This window comes from Nerophis ophidion, linkage group LG18 (assembly GCF_033978795.1).
Source record: "Nerophis ophidion isolate RoL-2023_Sa linkage group LG18, RoL_Noph_v1.0, whole genome shotgun sequence".
Classification (NCBI taxonomy): domain Eukaryota; kingdom Metazoa; phylum Chordata; class Actinopteri; order Syngnathiformes; family Syngnathidae; genus Nerophis; species Nerophis ophidion.
Window position 1 is genome coordinate 47009824 of NC_084628.1, and position 18405 is coordinate 47028228.

Consider the following 18405-nt stretch of genomic DNA (forward strand, 5'->3'; position numbering starts at 1 on the left):
GCAGGAAACCATCCCAAGCGGAGGCGGATCAGCAGCGCAGAGATGTCCCCAGCCGATACATTAAAGAATGTTGTTCATTCAGGATATTGGTATTAAATAATCCAAAAGTGTAAATTATTTCAATAGTTGTGTGTTTACAACAGCATGTTGGAAATGGTATGTGCTGACATATGGTGCGAGTCACAATGTGGGCTCTGGAAGGTTTATAATAATACAAGGTTATCTGTGTAACAAACTCTGGGTTTCCGCTTCCTTTAGCACGACTATGCAGTATGTCATCTATACATACATGAAGCACCTTGGTGTGAGGGTCAAAGAACCTCGCAGTCTGGAGTCAAAACGGGTCCGGATCAACTTCCTTCCTAAGATTAAGGTCTGTCAATTTTCACACTACCTCACTCCCTCTTCCTAGCGCCTAGCTGACTCTTTGAATTCCTCACAAATAGAAAAGCATCAAGACAGACAAGGAAGGCGAAGAGAAGGTGAAGAAGCCCAGGTTTCCCAGTATCCTTGGACCTCAACGTAGGCCGAGCCGCATTGAAGCAGCATCCGGTGAGCTATTTAAACGTTAACGGACACATATGATGCCGCATGTTTGATTCAAAACGATTTTCAGGTGTCTTACGTTAGTCAGGATTAGAGATGTTCGATAATGGCTTTTTTGCCAATATTCCAATATTGTCCAACTCTTAATTACCGATTCTGATATCAACCGATACCGATATATACGGTCGCGGAATTAACACATTATTTTGCCTAATTTTTTTGCAATGCTTTCAACAATGTTACAAGGTTTTCCAAAAAGAGAACAACTTCAACTCAAATTATAGAAAAAAATGCCAACACGGCACTGCCATATTTATTATTGAAGTCACAAAGTGCATCCTTTTTTTTTTAACATGCCTCAAAACAGCAGCTTGGAATCTGGGATATGTTCTCCCTGAGATAATCCTGATACCCACTCCAACAATGGGAAATACTATACTTTGACTTTCACAAAGTCCAAGTCAAAGAAAGTGCACTATTCTTTTTTTTTTTTTAAATACGCTTCAAAACAACAGCTACAAAATCAATGAAGGCACACAGCTTCAGTCCAGAGTATATACTAGAGTGATAACGTAAACAATAACATAGTCCTCATTTAGTGCAAGACTCCTCTATAACAGGAAATTATAAACTGGGCTCAATCTGCATTGCTCCAACGTATTTGTATGAGTAACACAAATGTGCTGCAAGCTGGTGGTGAGTGCTTGAAGTGGCCTAGCAGATCTTCTGAAATGCTGCGTTGAGACAGGGCATCTCCGTTCACTGCCAGCTGCAGAGTGTGCGCCATGCAGGGCAGACTAGTCACCGTAGCTTTTGCCATACTGCGTGCCTTGTTCCTGACCACAACGCCGGGGTGGTTTTTGTTGTATTTTTGTTTTTTCTCGGCGGAGTCTTTAAGCGACACCAGTGTGGTACTACTTTTTTTCGGTGTTTGCTTTTCATCCATCTTCCGCTTGTATTCATCGTGTATCTCCTTATGACTCTTGAAGAGGCGGGAGATCAAATTGCTCGTATTAAAGGAAGACGTCTCGGTTCCTCCTCGCATAACCCAGTGTTTTTCAACCGCTGTGCCGTGGCACACTAGTGTGCCGTGAGTTACAGTCTGGTGTGCTGTGGGACATGATCTAATTCCACCTATTTGGGTTAAAAATATTTTTTTTGCAAACCAGAGTAACCGTGTAATACTCTTCCATATCAGTAGGTGGCAGCAGGTTGTGAATGGCTTTGTAGATACCAGAAACAGTGGGAGGCACAGTGCAGGTAAAAAGGTGTCTGATGCTTAAAACAAAAACAAGCAAGTGGTGAGTGCCGCTAAAAAAAGGCATTGAAGCTTAGGGAAGGCTATGCAGAATGAAACTAAAACCAATCTGTCTACAAAGTAAACAGAAACAGAATGCTGGACGACAACAAAGACTTACTGTGGAGCAAAGACGGCGTCCACTAAGTAATATTGCTATAAGGAAGACATGAAACTGCTTCCAGAAAGTACCAAAAAAAGACAAAAAGCCACCAAAATAGGAGCGCAAGACTACACACAGGAAAAGAGCAAAAAAGTGAAAATAAGTCAGGGTGTGATGTGACAGGTGGTGACAGTACACCTACTTTGAGACAAGAGCTATAGTCATGCATGTTTGTTTATGCCTTCGAGTCATATCCAACATTTGCCACAACCACTGTTTACTGTCAACTGAGTTTCGTTTTTTAATGATTTCGGCCGGTGGTGTGCCTCCGCATTTTTCAACGCAAAAAATGTGCCTTGGCTCAGAAAAGGTTGAAAAACACTGGCGTAACCAACTTTTTGCAGTCATTGCAAATTGCCAATTTTTTATCCGTCAGACACACTTTAAAATAATCCCAAACCAGAGACATGGTGTCGTTAGTCAGTCACCGAGTGAGCTCGCTTGTTAGCCACGGGTGCAGCACCGGCAACAACACACTCCTGTTATTGTTATCCTCCACTCGCGGCGGTTTGATGAGGTCATCAAACGTCGCCAGTAAACCTCTCATGCTGCAGTCGTCAACTCCGGTGTTGTGTGTCGGAGAGGGGGGAGGGGCTGCTGACTGGCTTTATATCCGTGTTTTATCGGATATGTACCGCTATGTACAACAGCGTTTTAAAGTCATTAATGTTACTTTTTTTGAAACCGATACCGATCATTTCCGATATCACATTTTAAAGCATTTATCGGACGATAATATCAGAATACCCGCAAAGATTAATCAATCAATCAATCAATGTTTATTTATATAGCCCCAAATCACAAACGTCTCAAAGGACTGTACAAACCATTACGACTACGACACCCTCGGAAGAACCCACAAAAGGGCAAGGAAAACTCACACCAAGTGGGCAGGGAGAATTCACATCCAGTGGGACGCCAGTGACAATGCTGACTATGAGAAACCTTGGAGAGGACCTCAGATGTGGGCAACCCCCCCCCAGGGGACCGAAAGCAATGGATGTCGAGCGGGTCTAACATGATACTGTGAAAGTTCAATCCATAGTGGCTCCAACACAGCCGCGAGAGTTCAGTTCAAAGCGGATCCAAGACAGCAGCGAGAGTCCCGTCCACAGGAAACCATCCCAAGCGGATTTGGATCAGCAGCGTAGAGATGTCCCCAACCGATACACAGGCGAGCGGTCCATCCTGGGTCCCGACGAGCGGTCCATCCTGGGTCTCGACTCTGGACAGCCAGTACTTCATCCATGGTCATCGGACCGGACCCCCTCCACAAGGGAGGGGGGGGGGATAGGAAGTGTGAAATGAAGTGAATTATATTTATATAGCGCTTTTCTCAAGTGACTCAAAGCGCTTTACATAGTGACACCCAATATCCAAGTTACATTTAAACCAGTGTTGGTGGCACTGGGAGCAGGTGGGTAAAGTGTCTTGCCCAAGGACACAACGGCAGTGACTAGGATGGCACAAGCGGGAATCGAACCTGCAACCCTCAAGTTGCTGGCACGGCCACTCTACCAACTGAGCTATGCCGCCCCAAGGAGAAAAAGAAAAGAAGCGGCAGATCAACTGGTCTAAAAAGGAGGTCTATTTAAAGGCTAGAGTATACAGATGAGTTTTAAGGTGAGACTTAAATGCTTCAACTGAGGTAGCATCTCGAACTGTTACCGGGAGGGCATTCCAGAGTACTGGAGCCCGAACGGAAAACGCTCTGTAGCCCGCAGACTTTTTTTGGTCTTTAGGAATCACTGTCATCAGCATTGGATCACTCTCTCACTTGGTGAAATATGTTTCACCCTCACAAAATAAACTACAGTCCAAGTCCACTTACTCTTATTTCGACATTAGACAGAATAACGGGAATTAGCTTTTAATTTGAGGCGGTAGCCTTAGAGCTGTAGACCGAGTTCCTGTATGTTTACCATCAAAGTCTGGGGCCACAACAAGAACAGATATAGATTGTGAATACATTAAATCACCTTGTCTCTGATGTCCTCTGTGGCTTGGAGGTAATGATGTGTGATGATCGGTGCAGCCAACAACAGCTCTGCTTTGCTTCTAGTTTTACATGATAGTAGATCTGTGTAGTCACTTGCAGGAAAAGAAAATGGTGTCTCTTTGCTCGGGGCAGTCCTATGTAAATTAGCACGACTGTTACATCACAAGAGGGCCAAGTCTGTGAATACAATCACAACATCTCTTTTGCATAATATATCCCCTTTAAAAAATGTAATTTAAGATGCTTTGTGAGATTCTGACTCCACCTCCTCTTTTCTCAGTGGGCAAAGCCCTAGATGGTCGTCCCAAGCCTCAGAAACAGTTGTCGCAGCCTAGTTTGGGGGCCAGCGAGCACACAGATGGGGGTCGTTTAAGGGCCAGCCAATCCAGTGAGGGCTCTGAGCTCACACACCAGACATCTGTCACCACCTCATCCCCGAGCAGCACCACCTTCAGCTCGGACGGTAGCCGAGACGCAGATGGAGGTGAGTTCGTAAGCCGATTAATGTGAGAGCAGAAAGAGAGCGAGCCTGCAAACTTTGCTCGATTCGCAGGCGGGACTCCAACTTCAGGCTCCTCCAGGCTGAGTGAGGGTCTTCAGTCTGACCCCCTTGATGGGTTGTCATACCCCGCATCGCACTTTGACCTTTACAACCTCGACCAACTACAAGAGGACGAGAGAGAAAGTGACAGGTGATTTTCCCTTTATTCGTTTAAACGGGACCTGATGAATTTGGTCTTTTTTGGCTTATAAATATTGTAATAATGCTGGATACTCGTTTTAAACAAAGCCAAAGCGTCAAATCGTAAGATTTGGATACCACTGTTTGGCATCAGACTTTGAGAAAACAAAAAAAGGTTGCATAAAGTATTATTTTCACCTAATCGTGGCTTTAGTATAATGACAAAGACTGAATGAATGAATGATCTTTATTGTCATCGTGCATGTACAGGTACAGGTCCAACGAAATTTAGATAGCTTCCCTGAGGTGCTTTGCATTTAAAAAAAAAAGAAGAAACCACTTAATATACAGAGACAACACAATAAACACAATATGCAATATACAATATGGCCTAAGACATGGGTAGTGAACCTATGGCTCTAGAGCAGGGGTGCCCACACTTTTTCTGCAGGCGAGCTACTTTTCAATTGACCAACTTGAGGGTATCTACCGCATTTATATATATCATTTATATTTATTTATTTATGAAAGAGACATTTTTGTAAACAAGTTAAATGTGTTTAATGATAATACAAGTATGTGTAACACATATAGATGTCTTTCTTTCACAAAGACAAGAATATAAGTTGGTGTATTACCTGATTCTGATGACTTGCATTGATTGGAATCAGACAGTAATGATGATAACGCCCACATTTTCAAATGGAGGAGAAAAAAAGTCGTCCTTTCTGTACAATACCACATGAAAGTGGTTGGTTTTTGGCATCTAATTCATCCAGCTTCCATACACTTTACAAGAAAAACATTGGCGGCAAATTCCGTAGCTTGCTTGATTGACATTCACGGCACCCGAGGGTCTTGTGAGATGACGCTGGCTGCTGCCAGTTCATTATTATGAAAAAATGACAGAGAGGAAGGCCAGAAACACTTTTTATTTCAACAGACTTTCGCGCCGTCCCTTCCGTCAAAACTCTAAAGGCCGACTGCACATTTCCTATCTTCACAATAAAAGCCCTGCTTCATGCTGCCTGCGCTAACAAAATAAGAGTCTCGGAAAGCTGGCGTGCACAAGTGATGTGCACGCCAGCTTTCTGAGGGATGGCTTGTGCACGCCAGTTTTCCGAGACTCTGTATTTAGTTAGCGCAGGCAGCATGAAGCAGGGCTTTTATTGTGAAGATAGGAAATGTGCAGTCGGCCTTTAGAGTTTTGACGGAAGGTACGGTGCGAGAGTCTGTTGAAATAAAAAGTGTTTCTGGCCTTCCTCTCGGTCATATTTTCATAATAATGATCTTGCAGCAGCCAGCGTCATCTCACAAGACCCTCCGGTACCGTGAATGTCATTTAAGTGACGTCTTGGTGAAGATTGATGATCACTCATTTTTAGGTCTATTTTTTTTAAAAGCCTGGCTGGAGATCGACTGACACACCCCCCGCGGTCGACTGGTAGCTCGCGATCGACGTAATGGGCACCCCTGCTCTAGATCAACATTAGAAAAAAAAAATGTAAAAAACACTAAATATGCAATATTTTCACCCAATAACTTTTTTAGGTGGGATGTTTGAAATTATATAATAATTGGAGCCTTAATTTTGGATTTTGATTCATTATTATTTTTTGAGCAATGACACTTAAAAACAAATCACACTAAAATAATTGGGGATCCAAAAGGGTTACTTACTTTTAGCACAATAATCTCGAGATCCACTTCAGATATATCCGTCAATTATAAGTTTTATTGTTGTTTATGTTTTGTTTGTTTTAGGCCCTTCTTTAAAAAAAAAAAAAACAGCTCAGTTTTTTAAATGGTATAACACAAAATATGCAACATTTCCCCCCAAAAATATCTCAAAGTGGAATATTTAATGTGACGTAATCAAAGCCTTGAATAGGTCAATAATTCAAAATGACATTGTTTTTGATGTATTATTCTTTTTTAAAGAAAGAAACAGCCTGCATGGCAGCTTTGTGTTATAAGAGTAAGCATTGCAAGAATTTCTTGTTACATTTCACCTGTTTGCTCTTTTACACTACTTTTTATGTTTTTTATTCTTTTTTAATTGTATTCTTAAAATGTGCCGTGGGGCCGTTAAAAAATGACCCGCAGGCCGCACTTTGGGCAGCTCTGTGTTAAGCAATGTCAGCTAAGATTTATCTGAGAGCCAGATGCAGTCATCAAAAGAGCCACATCTGGCTCTAGAGCAGGGGTGCCCATTACGTCGATCGCGAGCTACCAGTCGACCGCGGGGGGTGTGTCAGTCGATCTCCAGCCAGGCTTTTAAAAAAAATAGACCTAAAAATGAGTGATCATCAATCTTCACCAAGACGTCACTTAAATGACATTCACGGTACCGGAGGGTCTTGTGAGATGACGCTGGCTGCTCCAAGATCATTATTATGAAAATATGACCGAGAGGAAGGCGAGAAACACTTTTTATTTCAACAGACTCTCGCGCCGTACCTTCCGTCAAAACTCTAAAGGCCGACTGCACATTTCCTATCTTCACAATAAAAGCCCTGCTTCATGCTGCCTGCGCTAACTAAATACAGAGTCTCAGAAAACTGGCGTGCACAAGTGATCCCTCTGAGACTCTTATTTTGTTAGCGCAGGCAGCATGAAGCAGGGCTTTTATTGTGAAGATAGGAAATGTGCAGTCGGCCTTTAGAGTTTTGACGGAAGGGACGGCGCGAAAGTCTGTTGAAATAAAAAGTGTTTCTGGCCTTCCTCTCTGTCATTTTTTCATAATAATGAACTGGCAGCAGCCAGCGTCATCTCACAAGACCCTCGGGTGCCGTGAATGTCAATCAAGCAAGCTACGGAATTTGCCGCCAATGTTTTTCTTGTAAAGTGTATGGAAGCTGGATGAATTAGATGCCAAAAACCAACCACTTTCATGTGGTATTGTACAGAAAGGACAACTTTTTTTCTCCTCCATTTGAAAATGTGGGCGTTATCATCATTACTGTCTGATTCCAATCAATGCAAGTCATCAGAATCAGGTAATACACCAAAATATATTCTTGTCTTTGTGAAAGAAAGACATCTATATGTGTTACACATGCTTGTATTATCATTAAACACATTTAACTTGTTTACAAAAATGTCTCTTTCATAAATAAATAAATATAAATGATATATATAAATGAGGTAGATCCCCTCGAGTTGGTCAATTGAAAAGTAGCTCGCCTGCAGAAAAAGTGTGGGCACCCCTGATCTAGAGATTTAAAACTTGCATAATAATAAAAATTATAATACTGAATAATGACACATTTTTAATATTTTTTTTTTTACCCAAACCGTTTGGGGTCATAACTGAGTGGAGGCCTAAATGTATAATTTTCATATATATATTGTATTGGTTTTTAAAATAAAAATTATGTAAATGGCCCCCGCTTGCTCTGTTGCACCCCTGGCTTAACACGATAATTATGAATAATTCCGCTAGTAAGCACAGAGCTAAAAATAACGTTCAAAATACAAAACATTCTCATGCATTTTATCCATCCATCCGTTTCCTACCAGACTTGTTCAAGAAGTCGCATTAATGGTAAGAAGTATTCAATTTATTATTGGTTAACTTCAGAATAAGAATGTTATTAAAACGAATAAGGGATTTATTATAGTCTAAACATGTTGGTCTTACTTAAAAATGCACACATTTAGTTGTATTCAGTGTTAAAAAATATGATATGGCTCTCACGGAAATACATTTTTAAATATTTGGCTTTCATGGCTCTCTCAGCCGAAAAGACTCCCGACCCCTGGCCTAAGACCACTCTAAGAGGCAATGTAAAAAACAAAACAATACAAAGTATAAAGTGACTAGTAAACTGACTAGAGAGGAGTAGTGCTGATTCCCAGTGTGCTGAGGGGGTGGGAGTCAGTATTTCCTACTTCCTGTGCTGTGCAGGCTTTTTATTGTGGATTAAATATGTGAATAAATATGGTAAATATTGTCCAGTTGGACAATATGTTGCACATCTCTACTCTGCGTTGACCTAGTTATCAGTACAAGGCGAATAATTCCAAATAATCCAAAAGTGTGCAAGAATTTGATATATGTGTAAACTTGTATACATACATTTCATCACAAGATACATTTTTATGAAAATATTTGCTAATAAATGTGAAATTTTGGTCAGGAGAATATTGTTGGATTTTGACTCAAAATAGCAGGAAATGTATCCTAAGCTAACATAGATTTCAAAATTTTTCTTGGGGGGGCATGCTCCCAGCCCCCCCTAGCAGGCGAGTGCACTGAGTGCGGTGTTTTAGGATTAAAAATGTTTCAGCATTCCCATCCCTGTTTATTACCTCCTGCTTCGATTGAAAGTCTAGTTTAGAAAACTGCTTTATTTTAGATATGTAATCCTCCATGTTAAAAGTGCAAGCGAGAGGAAAAAAATAAACGATAGCCGAGTAGTCGCAAGAAGGATCACTAGCGCCCTCTACCACCAGGAGGCGGGAGTCATTTAATGACTCATATTTGACACCCGCAGCTACGGTATATTAATAAAACATAACTGCGTACTGTTCTTTTTAGCATATTCAATAGCTTGGACCTTAAATCCTACTGAATAGCTCTTAATCTTCTTCCCTTTATGCGATTTCAAATGATTGAAATCAGCCTCTTCCATTTTGAAAATGATGACAGGTGAAGTGTCACTCGTGACGTGACGTGTTTGACCCGGTGGAAATTCTAGGCATATGCTAATTATTTTGCGAAACGAGTTTGACCCGGCGGAAATTCTGGACATGCGTTAATAAAAATAATATTTAGCAAAATGAGTGCACCCGCCTGCGGCCTTCCGCAAAGCGGTATTTTAGGATTAAAAACTTTTCAGCTTATTTTGTAAATCTTCATTCCCATCCCTGTTTATTACATCCTGCTTCGATTGAAAGTCTAGTTTAGAAAACTGTTTTATTTTAGATATGTAATCCTCCATGTTAAAAGTGCAAGCGAGAGGAAAACAATAAACGATAGCTGCTCACCCTTGCTGCTTGTTGTCACTTCTTCTGCAGCCGAGTAGTCTCAAGAAGGATCACTAGCGCCCTCTACCACCAGGAGGCGGGAGTCATTTAATGACTCATATTTGACACACGCAGCTACGGTGTATTAATAAAACATAGCTGCTTACTGTTCTTTTTAGCATATTCAATAGCTTGGACCTTAAATCCTACTGAATAGCTCTTAACCCTTTTCCCTTTATGCGATTTCAAATGATTGAAATCAGCCTCCTCCATTTTGAAAATGAAGACAGGTGAAGTGTCACTCGTGACGTGACGTGTTTGACCCGGTGGAAATTCTAGGCATATGCTAATTATTTTGCGAAACGAGTTTGACCCGGCGGAAATTCTGGACATGGGCTAATAAAAATAATATTTTGCAAAACGAGTTTGACCCGGCAGTAATTCTAGGCAGGCGCCTACTATATACTGAGCATGTCACTAAACATGAAGTACACGTTTGTTACTTATGGACTAAGTACGTCATATCAAAAGATGATTCTTAGTTTTTATTCTAATTAGGATCCAATAAGCCCAAATAGCTAAGAGAAATTAAAAAAAACATGTAAACAAACAGCTTTGGCTTCAATAGGTTAAGAAGTGTTTTAAATGTAGATGATAATCACTGTAGGTCCCCTATATACTAGCAGTAATACTTTTGTCAGCTTCATGTGACCACTCATCCCGCTCTTAACGTTGCAGAACCCACGAGGGAACGCCAAAGGCCATCAGAAGGTGAGATTAAGTTTGCTCGGCTATCACATGCTACTGAAGCCAGACATGTAGTGCTGAACATTCCATCTTTTCTCACAAAGGCTGGAGGGATTGGGGGCTGCCGACGTTCAAAGCGAGGACGACCAGGGAACAGACTCGGATCATGACCCCCTCAACTGGCAGCAGCTGGTGGGACGTGAGGTTCTGGCGGGTCTCAGGCCTCACGAAATTAAGAGACAGGAGGTTATAAATGGTGAGAATGGAGTATCGATCATTCCCAGTATTCAAAATCCCCCCCCATTTTGAAATGAACAGGCCATGCATAATATTATTAATCTTTAAAGGCCTACTGAAATGAGATGTTCTTATTTAAACGGGGATAGCAGGTCCATTCTATGTGTCATACTTCATCATTTCGCCATATTGCCATATTTTTGCTGAAAGGATTTAGTAGAGAACATTTTAGTCGCTAATAAAAAAGCCTTGCCTGTACCGGAAGTAGCAGACGATTTGCACGTGATGTCACCGGTTGTAGAGCTTCTCACATCTGAACATTGTTTACAATCATGGCCACCAGCAGCGCGAGTGATTCGGACTGAGAAAGCGACAATTTCCCCTTTAATTGGATTAAGCATGAAAGATTCGTGGATGAGGAGTGAAGAACTAAAAAAAAAAAGGCGAGGGCAGTGGGAGCGATTCAGATGTTATTAGACACATTTACTTGGATAATTCTGGAAAATCCCTTATCTGCTTATTGTGTTACTAGTGTTTTAGTGAGATTAATTGGTACCTGAAAGTCGGAGGGGTGTGGTGACCGCCAGTGTCTCCGGTGGGAGGAGGTAAGAGAGTCCGCAGCTGCAGGAGGACGCGAGCTCCGCTCATGTCTACGGTAAGAGCCGACCTATTACCACAATTTTCTCACCGAAACCTGCCCGTTGACATGTGTTCGGTAACCATGTTCGTTTGAACGCTCTGTTCCATAGTAAAGCTTCACCGTCATCTTTCGGGAATGTAAACAAGGAAACACCGGCTGTGTTTGTGTTGCTAAAGGCGGCCGCAATACACCGCTTCCCACCGACATCTTTCTTCTTTGACGTCTCCATTATTAATTGAACATGTTGCAAAAGATTCAGCAACACAGATGTCCAGAATTCTGTGTAATTATGCGATTAAAGCAGACGACTTTTAGCCGTGATAGGTGCTGTAAGAACCTGTTTTCAACAGGATACTTCGCGGGAAATTTAAAATTGCAATTTAGTAAACTAAAGAGGTCGTATTGGCATGTGTTGCAATGTTAATATTTCATCATTGATATATAAACTATCAGACTGCGTGGTGGCTAGTCGTGGCTTTCAGTAGGCCTTTAATCACTGCAATCTAGCATCATTGAACCTTATTTTGATGAATTTTCTTACTTTAACTATGCGTTTGAAGAGCTGTATTACACGGAGCGTGCACACGTGCGGATGCTGAGGGTTTTAGATCACGTCTTCTATCAGAAGCTCTCCAAAGAGGCCATCCTGCCCCCCGCAGACCTCAAGAACATCTTCACCAACTTGGAGGAGATTCTACAACTGCATGGTTGGCACTCACACGCAAAACTACACATTCCTGACTGCCCTCTCACGAGTCTCCCTCCCTTTTTTTCTATTCAGTTTCAATTCGTGAGAAAATGGCAGCCGTTCGGAAGAGAAATGAGTCTTCAGTAATTGATCAGATTGGAGATGACTTGCTCTCCTGGGTGAGTGCATTTCTCAAGCTGAAAATGTATTTCTTGTTTTAGAACATGGCTGTCAAACCCAGAGTGGGCCAGAATTTTATTTATTTTATTTTTTTATTTTATTTATTTATTTTGGCAACCTTCACATAAAACAAAGAACAACACCAAAAAAAAGAAAAGAAAAAACACTCATTTGAGCAATGATTGAGCCTAAAGGGTGTAAGTTGAAGCAACGCTTATATAAACCTACCCCATCACAACAAGAACAAGATTCAAAATATATAAAATCTAAAACATGCTTCACTTATATTACTTTTTTTTTAAGCAATATATAAGCAACATATATGTAGCACATGTCTCATATACACAGTTTAACATTTAAATCAAACATATACATTTGTACACTTATATATATATATATATATATCCATCCATTTTCTACCGCTTATTCCCTTTCGGGGTCGTGGGGGGTGCTGACGCCCATCTCAGCCACAATCGGGCGGAAGGCGGGGTACACCCTGAACAAGTCGCCACATATTATATATACACAATTTATTTAAATTCCATATAAAGTGGTAATATATACATTTTAATATAACCTATATGTATAATTATGAAATCATAAATTGTATTTATATACATATTATATATTATTGTCTTTCTAAAACAATGTTTGCTCTTCTTTCTTATATTTACTAATGATAAATGATTTAAAAAGCTTTTTAAACTGGTTTATGTTGGTGCTGTGTTTTATTTCATCCTTTAAACAGTTCCATATTTCAACCCCTGCTATTGTTATACTCATTCGTTTCTGCGTTGTTCTACAATATTGGATCTTAAAAAGTAGTTCTCCTCTTAAATTATAATTCCCTTCTCTCTGTAAAAATCTTCTCTGTAACCCTGTTGGAAGTGAATCTTTACTTGCTTTATAAATCATTTGGGCAGTCTTGAGTTGGATGAGATCTGGTAGTTTTAAATCAAATGTTTTTATAAATAATCCATTAGTGTGTTCTCGGGGTCCTGTGTTATGTATCAGTCTGATGGCCCTTTTTTGCATTATGAATAGTGGTTGGATGTTCGTCCTGTATGTATTTCCCCAAAATTCTAGACAGTAACTCAAGTATGGTAAAACAAGTGTACAATAAAGAGTGTGTAATGTTTTTTGATTTTAAACTGAACAAAGACACGGGTCAAGGTTGAACAAATTAACCTTTTAATAGACCTGCGGGGTTTGGTGGTAGTGATGGGGTGTATATTGTAGCGTCCCGGAAGAGTTTGTGCTGCAAGTGGTTCTGGGTATTTCTTCTGTTGTGTTACGGTGAGGGTGTTCTCCCGAAATGTGTTTGTCATTATTATTTGGTGTGGGTTCACAGTGGGGCGCATATTTGTAACAGTGTTAAAGTTGTTAATACGGCCACCCTCAGTGTGACCTGTATGGCTGTTGATCAAGTATGCCTTGCATTCACTTATGTTTGTGCAAAAGCTGCATATATTATGTGAATGGGCCGGCACGCTGTTTGTATGGAGGAAAAGCAGACTTGACCACAGGTTGCAGAGAGCGCTAAAGGCAGTGCCTTAAAGGGGAACATTATCACAATTTCAAAAGGGTTAAAAACAATAAAAATCAGTTCCCAGTGGCTTGTTGTATTTTTTGAAGTTTTTTTCAAAATTTTACCGGTCTCGTAATATCCCTAAATAAAGCTTTAAAGTGCCTTATTTTCGGCTCTCTGCGAAGACACTGGCCATTTCCCAGTGACGTCACACAGTGCTGCCAATGTAAACAAACAATGGGAATACCACAGCAAGATATAGCGACATTAGCTCGGATTCAAACTCGGATTTCAGCGATTTAAGCGATTCAACAGATTACGCATGTATTGAAACAGATGGTTGGAGAATGAAAGTATTGAAGAAGAAACCGAAGCTATTGAGCGAATAGCTATTGACGCTACTCATAGCCATAGCATGGCCGAATAGCTGCGTTAGCATCGCCGGTAAAATGTGCGGACCAAACGATCAGGACTTTCGCATCTTTTGACACTGGAGCAACTTAAATCCGTCGATTGGTAAGTGTTTGTTTCGCATTAAATGTGGGTGCAAGGAAACGTAATATAGTTGCAAATGCATCTGCAGGTTATCCATACATCTCTGTGCCATGTCTGCTTTAGCACCGCCGGTAAATAGCATGTTAGCATCGATTAGCGTAGCATGTTAGCATCGATTAGCTGGCAGTCAACATCAACAAAACTCACCTTTGTGATTTCGGCGACTATGGTTGCAAATGCATCTGCAGGTTATCCATACATCTCTGTGCCATGTCTGCTTTAGCATCGCCGGTAAAATGTGGAGACACTCTGGCACATTCAATGGGGGTCTGGCGGCAGACACTTTGGCATCTTGGGGCCAGTGGTGCAACTTGAATCCCTCCCTGTTAGTGTTGTTACACCCTCCGACAACACACCCACGAGGCATGATGTCTCCAAGGTTCCAAAAAATAGTCAATAAAACGGAAAATAACAGAGCTGAGACCCAGTGTTTGTAATGTGAAAATGAAAATGGTGGGTGTGTTACCTCGGCGACGTCACATTCTGACGTCATCGCCTCCAGCGCGATAAACAGAAAGGCGTTTAATTCGCCAAAATTCACCCATTTAGAGTTCGGAAATCGGTTAAAAAAATAGATGGTCTTTTTTCTGCACCATCAAGGTATATATTGACGCTTACATAGGTCTGCTGATAATGTTCCCCTTTAAAGGCACGCCCCCAATATTGTTGTCCGGGCTGAAATTGGGAGAAATTCAGGAGAATGGTTGCCCCGGGAGATTTTCGGGAGGAGCACTGTGAATTTGTGAATTGTGAATTTTTATTTATATAGCGCTTTTCTCTAGTGACTCAAAGCGCTTTACATAGTGAAACCCAATATTTAAGTTACATTTAAACCAGTGTGGGTGGCACTGGGAGCAGGTGGGTAAAGTGTCTTGCCCAAGGACACAACAGCAGTGACCAAGATGGCGGAAGCGGGTATCGAACCTGCAACCCTCAAGTTGCTGGCACGGCCGCTCTACCAACCGAGCTATGTTGCCCCTGAACTTCGGGAGTCTTCTTGGAAAATTGGGACGGTTGACAAGTATGAGTACTAGCGGTGAATGCGGTGTTACAGCGAAACCGCCGTTAATTTGACATTGCCTCAAGGGCCAAATTTGGCCCGCGGGCCAGAGTTTGACACGCATGTTTTAGAATGACTGGTGTGGGGAAAACATGGTTACTGAGATTGCTTCATGGCCCCCAAAAATATATCTATTATTTCCTCATGGATACTTCATACTCCATTTGCTGTTTGTGTTGTGCTTTACAGAAGTGTTATGGCATTTAAATGATGCATCATTATCTGGAGAAGGAACAGCGCTGTACTACAGTACAACGAAAGCTCATTTGTCTGTGGTCATGTCAAATCATGCCCCAGATTCATTTGACATGTACGTATCACCAAATGAGCGTGATAAGAGACGTAGCTTAGTTAGCCCCGTATCAGCTGGCGGGCTTGTCCAAAATGTCTCCATGGGGGCAGAAGTAGGCTAAGCGCTCCCCGCTGAGGGTCGAGTCTACATATAAACTCCAGCCACCCCTGCCATGAGGACTTAAGCCTTTCCCCCCGGCCCTTCTGGGAGTGTGCGCTCCATGCGGCGTTTAAACACCGTCTCCATGACAACTGCCCCTGACCCACATTATCTGTCTTGTTTTTCGCCCGGCCCGGTCTCGGCGTGGCTGCTTACAGTTCAGCGGCGGAGAGGAGGAGAAGATCAAGCAGGCCGTGGGTACATTTTGCAGCAATCAGCCGTTCGCTCTGGAGATCATCAAGACCAAGCAAAAGAAAGACTCGCGCTTTATTTCGTTCATCCAGGTAATATTACGCTTTAAAAAAAAAAAAAAAAAGCTGAGTTTCAGTGATTGCACTGCATAGACGCTCAAAATATTTTTTGTAATCTGTGCATTCGGTTTGATAAAATGGACACTCTTTTATGTTTGGGTGCGCTTCGCAGGAGGCGCAGAGCAACCGATTGTGCCGACGGCTCCAGTTGAAAGACTTCATTCCTGTGGAGATGCTGAGGTTCACCAAGTATCCACTGCTGCTGGACAACATCTCCAAATACACAGGTAGGAAACATGTCAGTGTTTTTTTTTGTGTATGTAAACCACCATGTGAGCAGCAAATTACAGATGGGAGATTACCAGTTTCACAGTCCACGAGCAGTGGTGCAAAATTTAGATATGGTGGCACATAACCTCAATGTAGAACAACTTTTTACGCTGTTCTTAAGCCCGTCTACAAACCCTGTTTCCATATGAGTTGGGAAATTGTGTTGGATGTAAATATAAACGGAATATTCCATACTGGAGAGGCAGCTGATGGTGACCTTCTATCGCTCGGCTGTCGAGAGCCTGCTGACGTACTGCATAACAGTGTGGTACGCCAGCTGCACTGAAGCAGACAAACAGGCGATTCAGAGGGTCATAAAGTCGGCACAAAAAAATCATCGGCTGTCCCCTGCCCTCCCTGAAGGACTTACACAACTCCCGTTGCCTCAACAGAGCAAAAAACATTACCAAGGACAGCACACACCGTGGCTTCCACCTGTTCGACTTGCTACCATCAGGCAGGTGCTACAGGTGCATCAGAGCCAGAACAAACGGGCTCAGAGACAGTTTTTTTCCCAAAGCTGTCACCATGTTGAACTCTAACTTATAATAATAATAATTCACCACCTATACAATATCATGCCCTGTGCAATACTACACTTCCAGTGCAATACGTCCGACACTGATTGTTATTTATTACTTCGGTACTCCTGTCTTGCTCTGTATATTGTACAGTATTTGTATTTTGTACTTCTATAGTGTTTGTATATTGTACAGAATTGCTTATTACTTTTATTGGATAGTAGTCTGTTTATTTCAATACCTCTCATGTCATTTATTTCACCCCATATTTGTTCCCACTACCGCACCTTAAGTTGGAGTCTTTAATCTCGTTAATATGCAAATATAATGACAATAAAGTTCATTCTATTCTATTCTATATTCAGTTGAATGCACTACAAAAACAAGATATTTGATGTTCAAACTCATAAAATTAATTTTTTTTGCAAATAATAAATAACTTAGAATTTCATGGCTGCAACACGTGCCAAAGTAGTTGGGAAAGGGCATGTTCACCACTGTGTTACATCACCTTTTCTTTTAACAACACTCAATAAACTAATTGTTGAAGCTTTGAAAGTGGAATTCTTTCCCATTCTTGTTTTATGTAGAGCTTCAGTCCTTCAACAGTCCGGGGTCTCCGCTGTCGTATTTTACGCTTCATAATGCGCCACACATTTTCCATGGGAGACAGGTCAGGACTGCAGGCGGGCCAGGAAAGTACCCGCACTCTTTTTTTACGAAGCCACGCTGTTGTAACACGTGCTGAATAGGGCTTGGCATTGTCTTGCTGAAATAAGCAGGGGCGTCCATGAAAAAGACGGCGCTTAGATGGCAGCATATGTTGTTCCAAAACCTGTATGTAACTTTCAGCATTAATGGTGCCTTCACAGATGTGTAAGTTACCCATGCCTTGGGCACTAATGCACCCCCATACCATCACACATGCTGGCTTCTGAACTTTGCGTCGATAACGGTCCGCATGGTTTGCTTCCCCTTTGGTCCGGATGACACGATGTCGAATATTTCCAAAACAATTTGAAATGTGGACTCGTCAGACCATAGAACACTTTTCCACTTTGCATCAGTCCATCTTAGATGATCTCGGGCCCAGAGAAGCCGGCGGTGTTTCTGGATGTTGTTGATAAATGGCTTTCACTTTGCATAGTAGAGCTTTAACTTGCACTTACAGATGTAGCGACAAACTATATTTAGTGACAGTGGTTTTCTGAAGTTTTCCTGAGCCCATGTGGTGATATCCTTTAGAGATTGATGTCGGTTTTTGATACAGTGCCGTCCGAGGGATCGAAGGTCACGGTCATTCAATGTTGGTTTCCGGCCATGCCGCTTACGTGGAGTGATTTCTCCAGATTCTCTGAACCTTTTGATGATATTATGGAGCGTAGATGTTGAAATCCCTAAATTTCTTGCAATTGCACTTTGAGAAAGGTTGTTCTTAAACTGTTTGACTATTTGCTCACGCAGTTGTGGACAAAGGGGTGTACCTCGCCCCATCCTTTCTTGTGAAAGACTGAGCATTTTTTGGGAAGCTGTTTTTATAGCCAATCATGGCACCCACC

General features: G+C 41.7%; 1 protein-coding gene across 8 annotated transcripts in view; it reads left to right on the forward strand.

The window, feature by feature from the left end:
• Positions 1 to 18405, forward strand: part of arhgef12a (Rho guanine nucleotide exchange factor (GEF) 12a) — a 194674-nt gene that overhangs the window by 155398 nt on the left and 20871 nt on the right. For all 8 annotated transcript variants that reach the window (XM_061878260.1, XM_061878263.1, XM_061878265.1 and 5 more), the window contains 10 exons: positions 259 to 373; positions 447 to 552; positions 4286 to 4489; positions 4559 to 4697; positions 10397 to 10429; positions 10510 to 10661; positions 11843 to 11989; positions 12064 to 12149; positions 15903 to 16028; positions 16168 to 16282. In XM_061878260.1, coding sequence (XP_061734244.1) covers positions 259 to 373; positions 447 to 552; positions 4286 to 4489; positions 4559 to 4697; positions 10397 to 10429; positions 10510 to 10661; positions 11843 to 11989; positions 12064 to 12149; positions 15903 to 16028; positions 16168 to 16282 — 1223 coding nt within the window. The remainder of the gene's footprint in view (positions 1 to 258; positions 374 to 446; positions 553 to 4285; positions 4490 to 4558; positions 4698 to 10396; positions 10430 to 10509; positions 10662 to 11842; positions 11990 to 12063; positions 12150 to 15902; positions 16029 to 16167; positions 16283 to 18405) is intronic.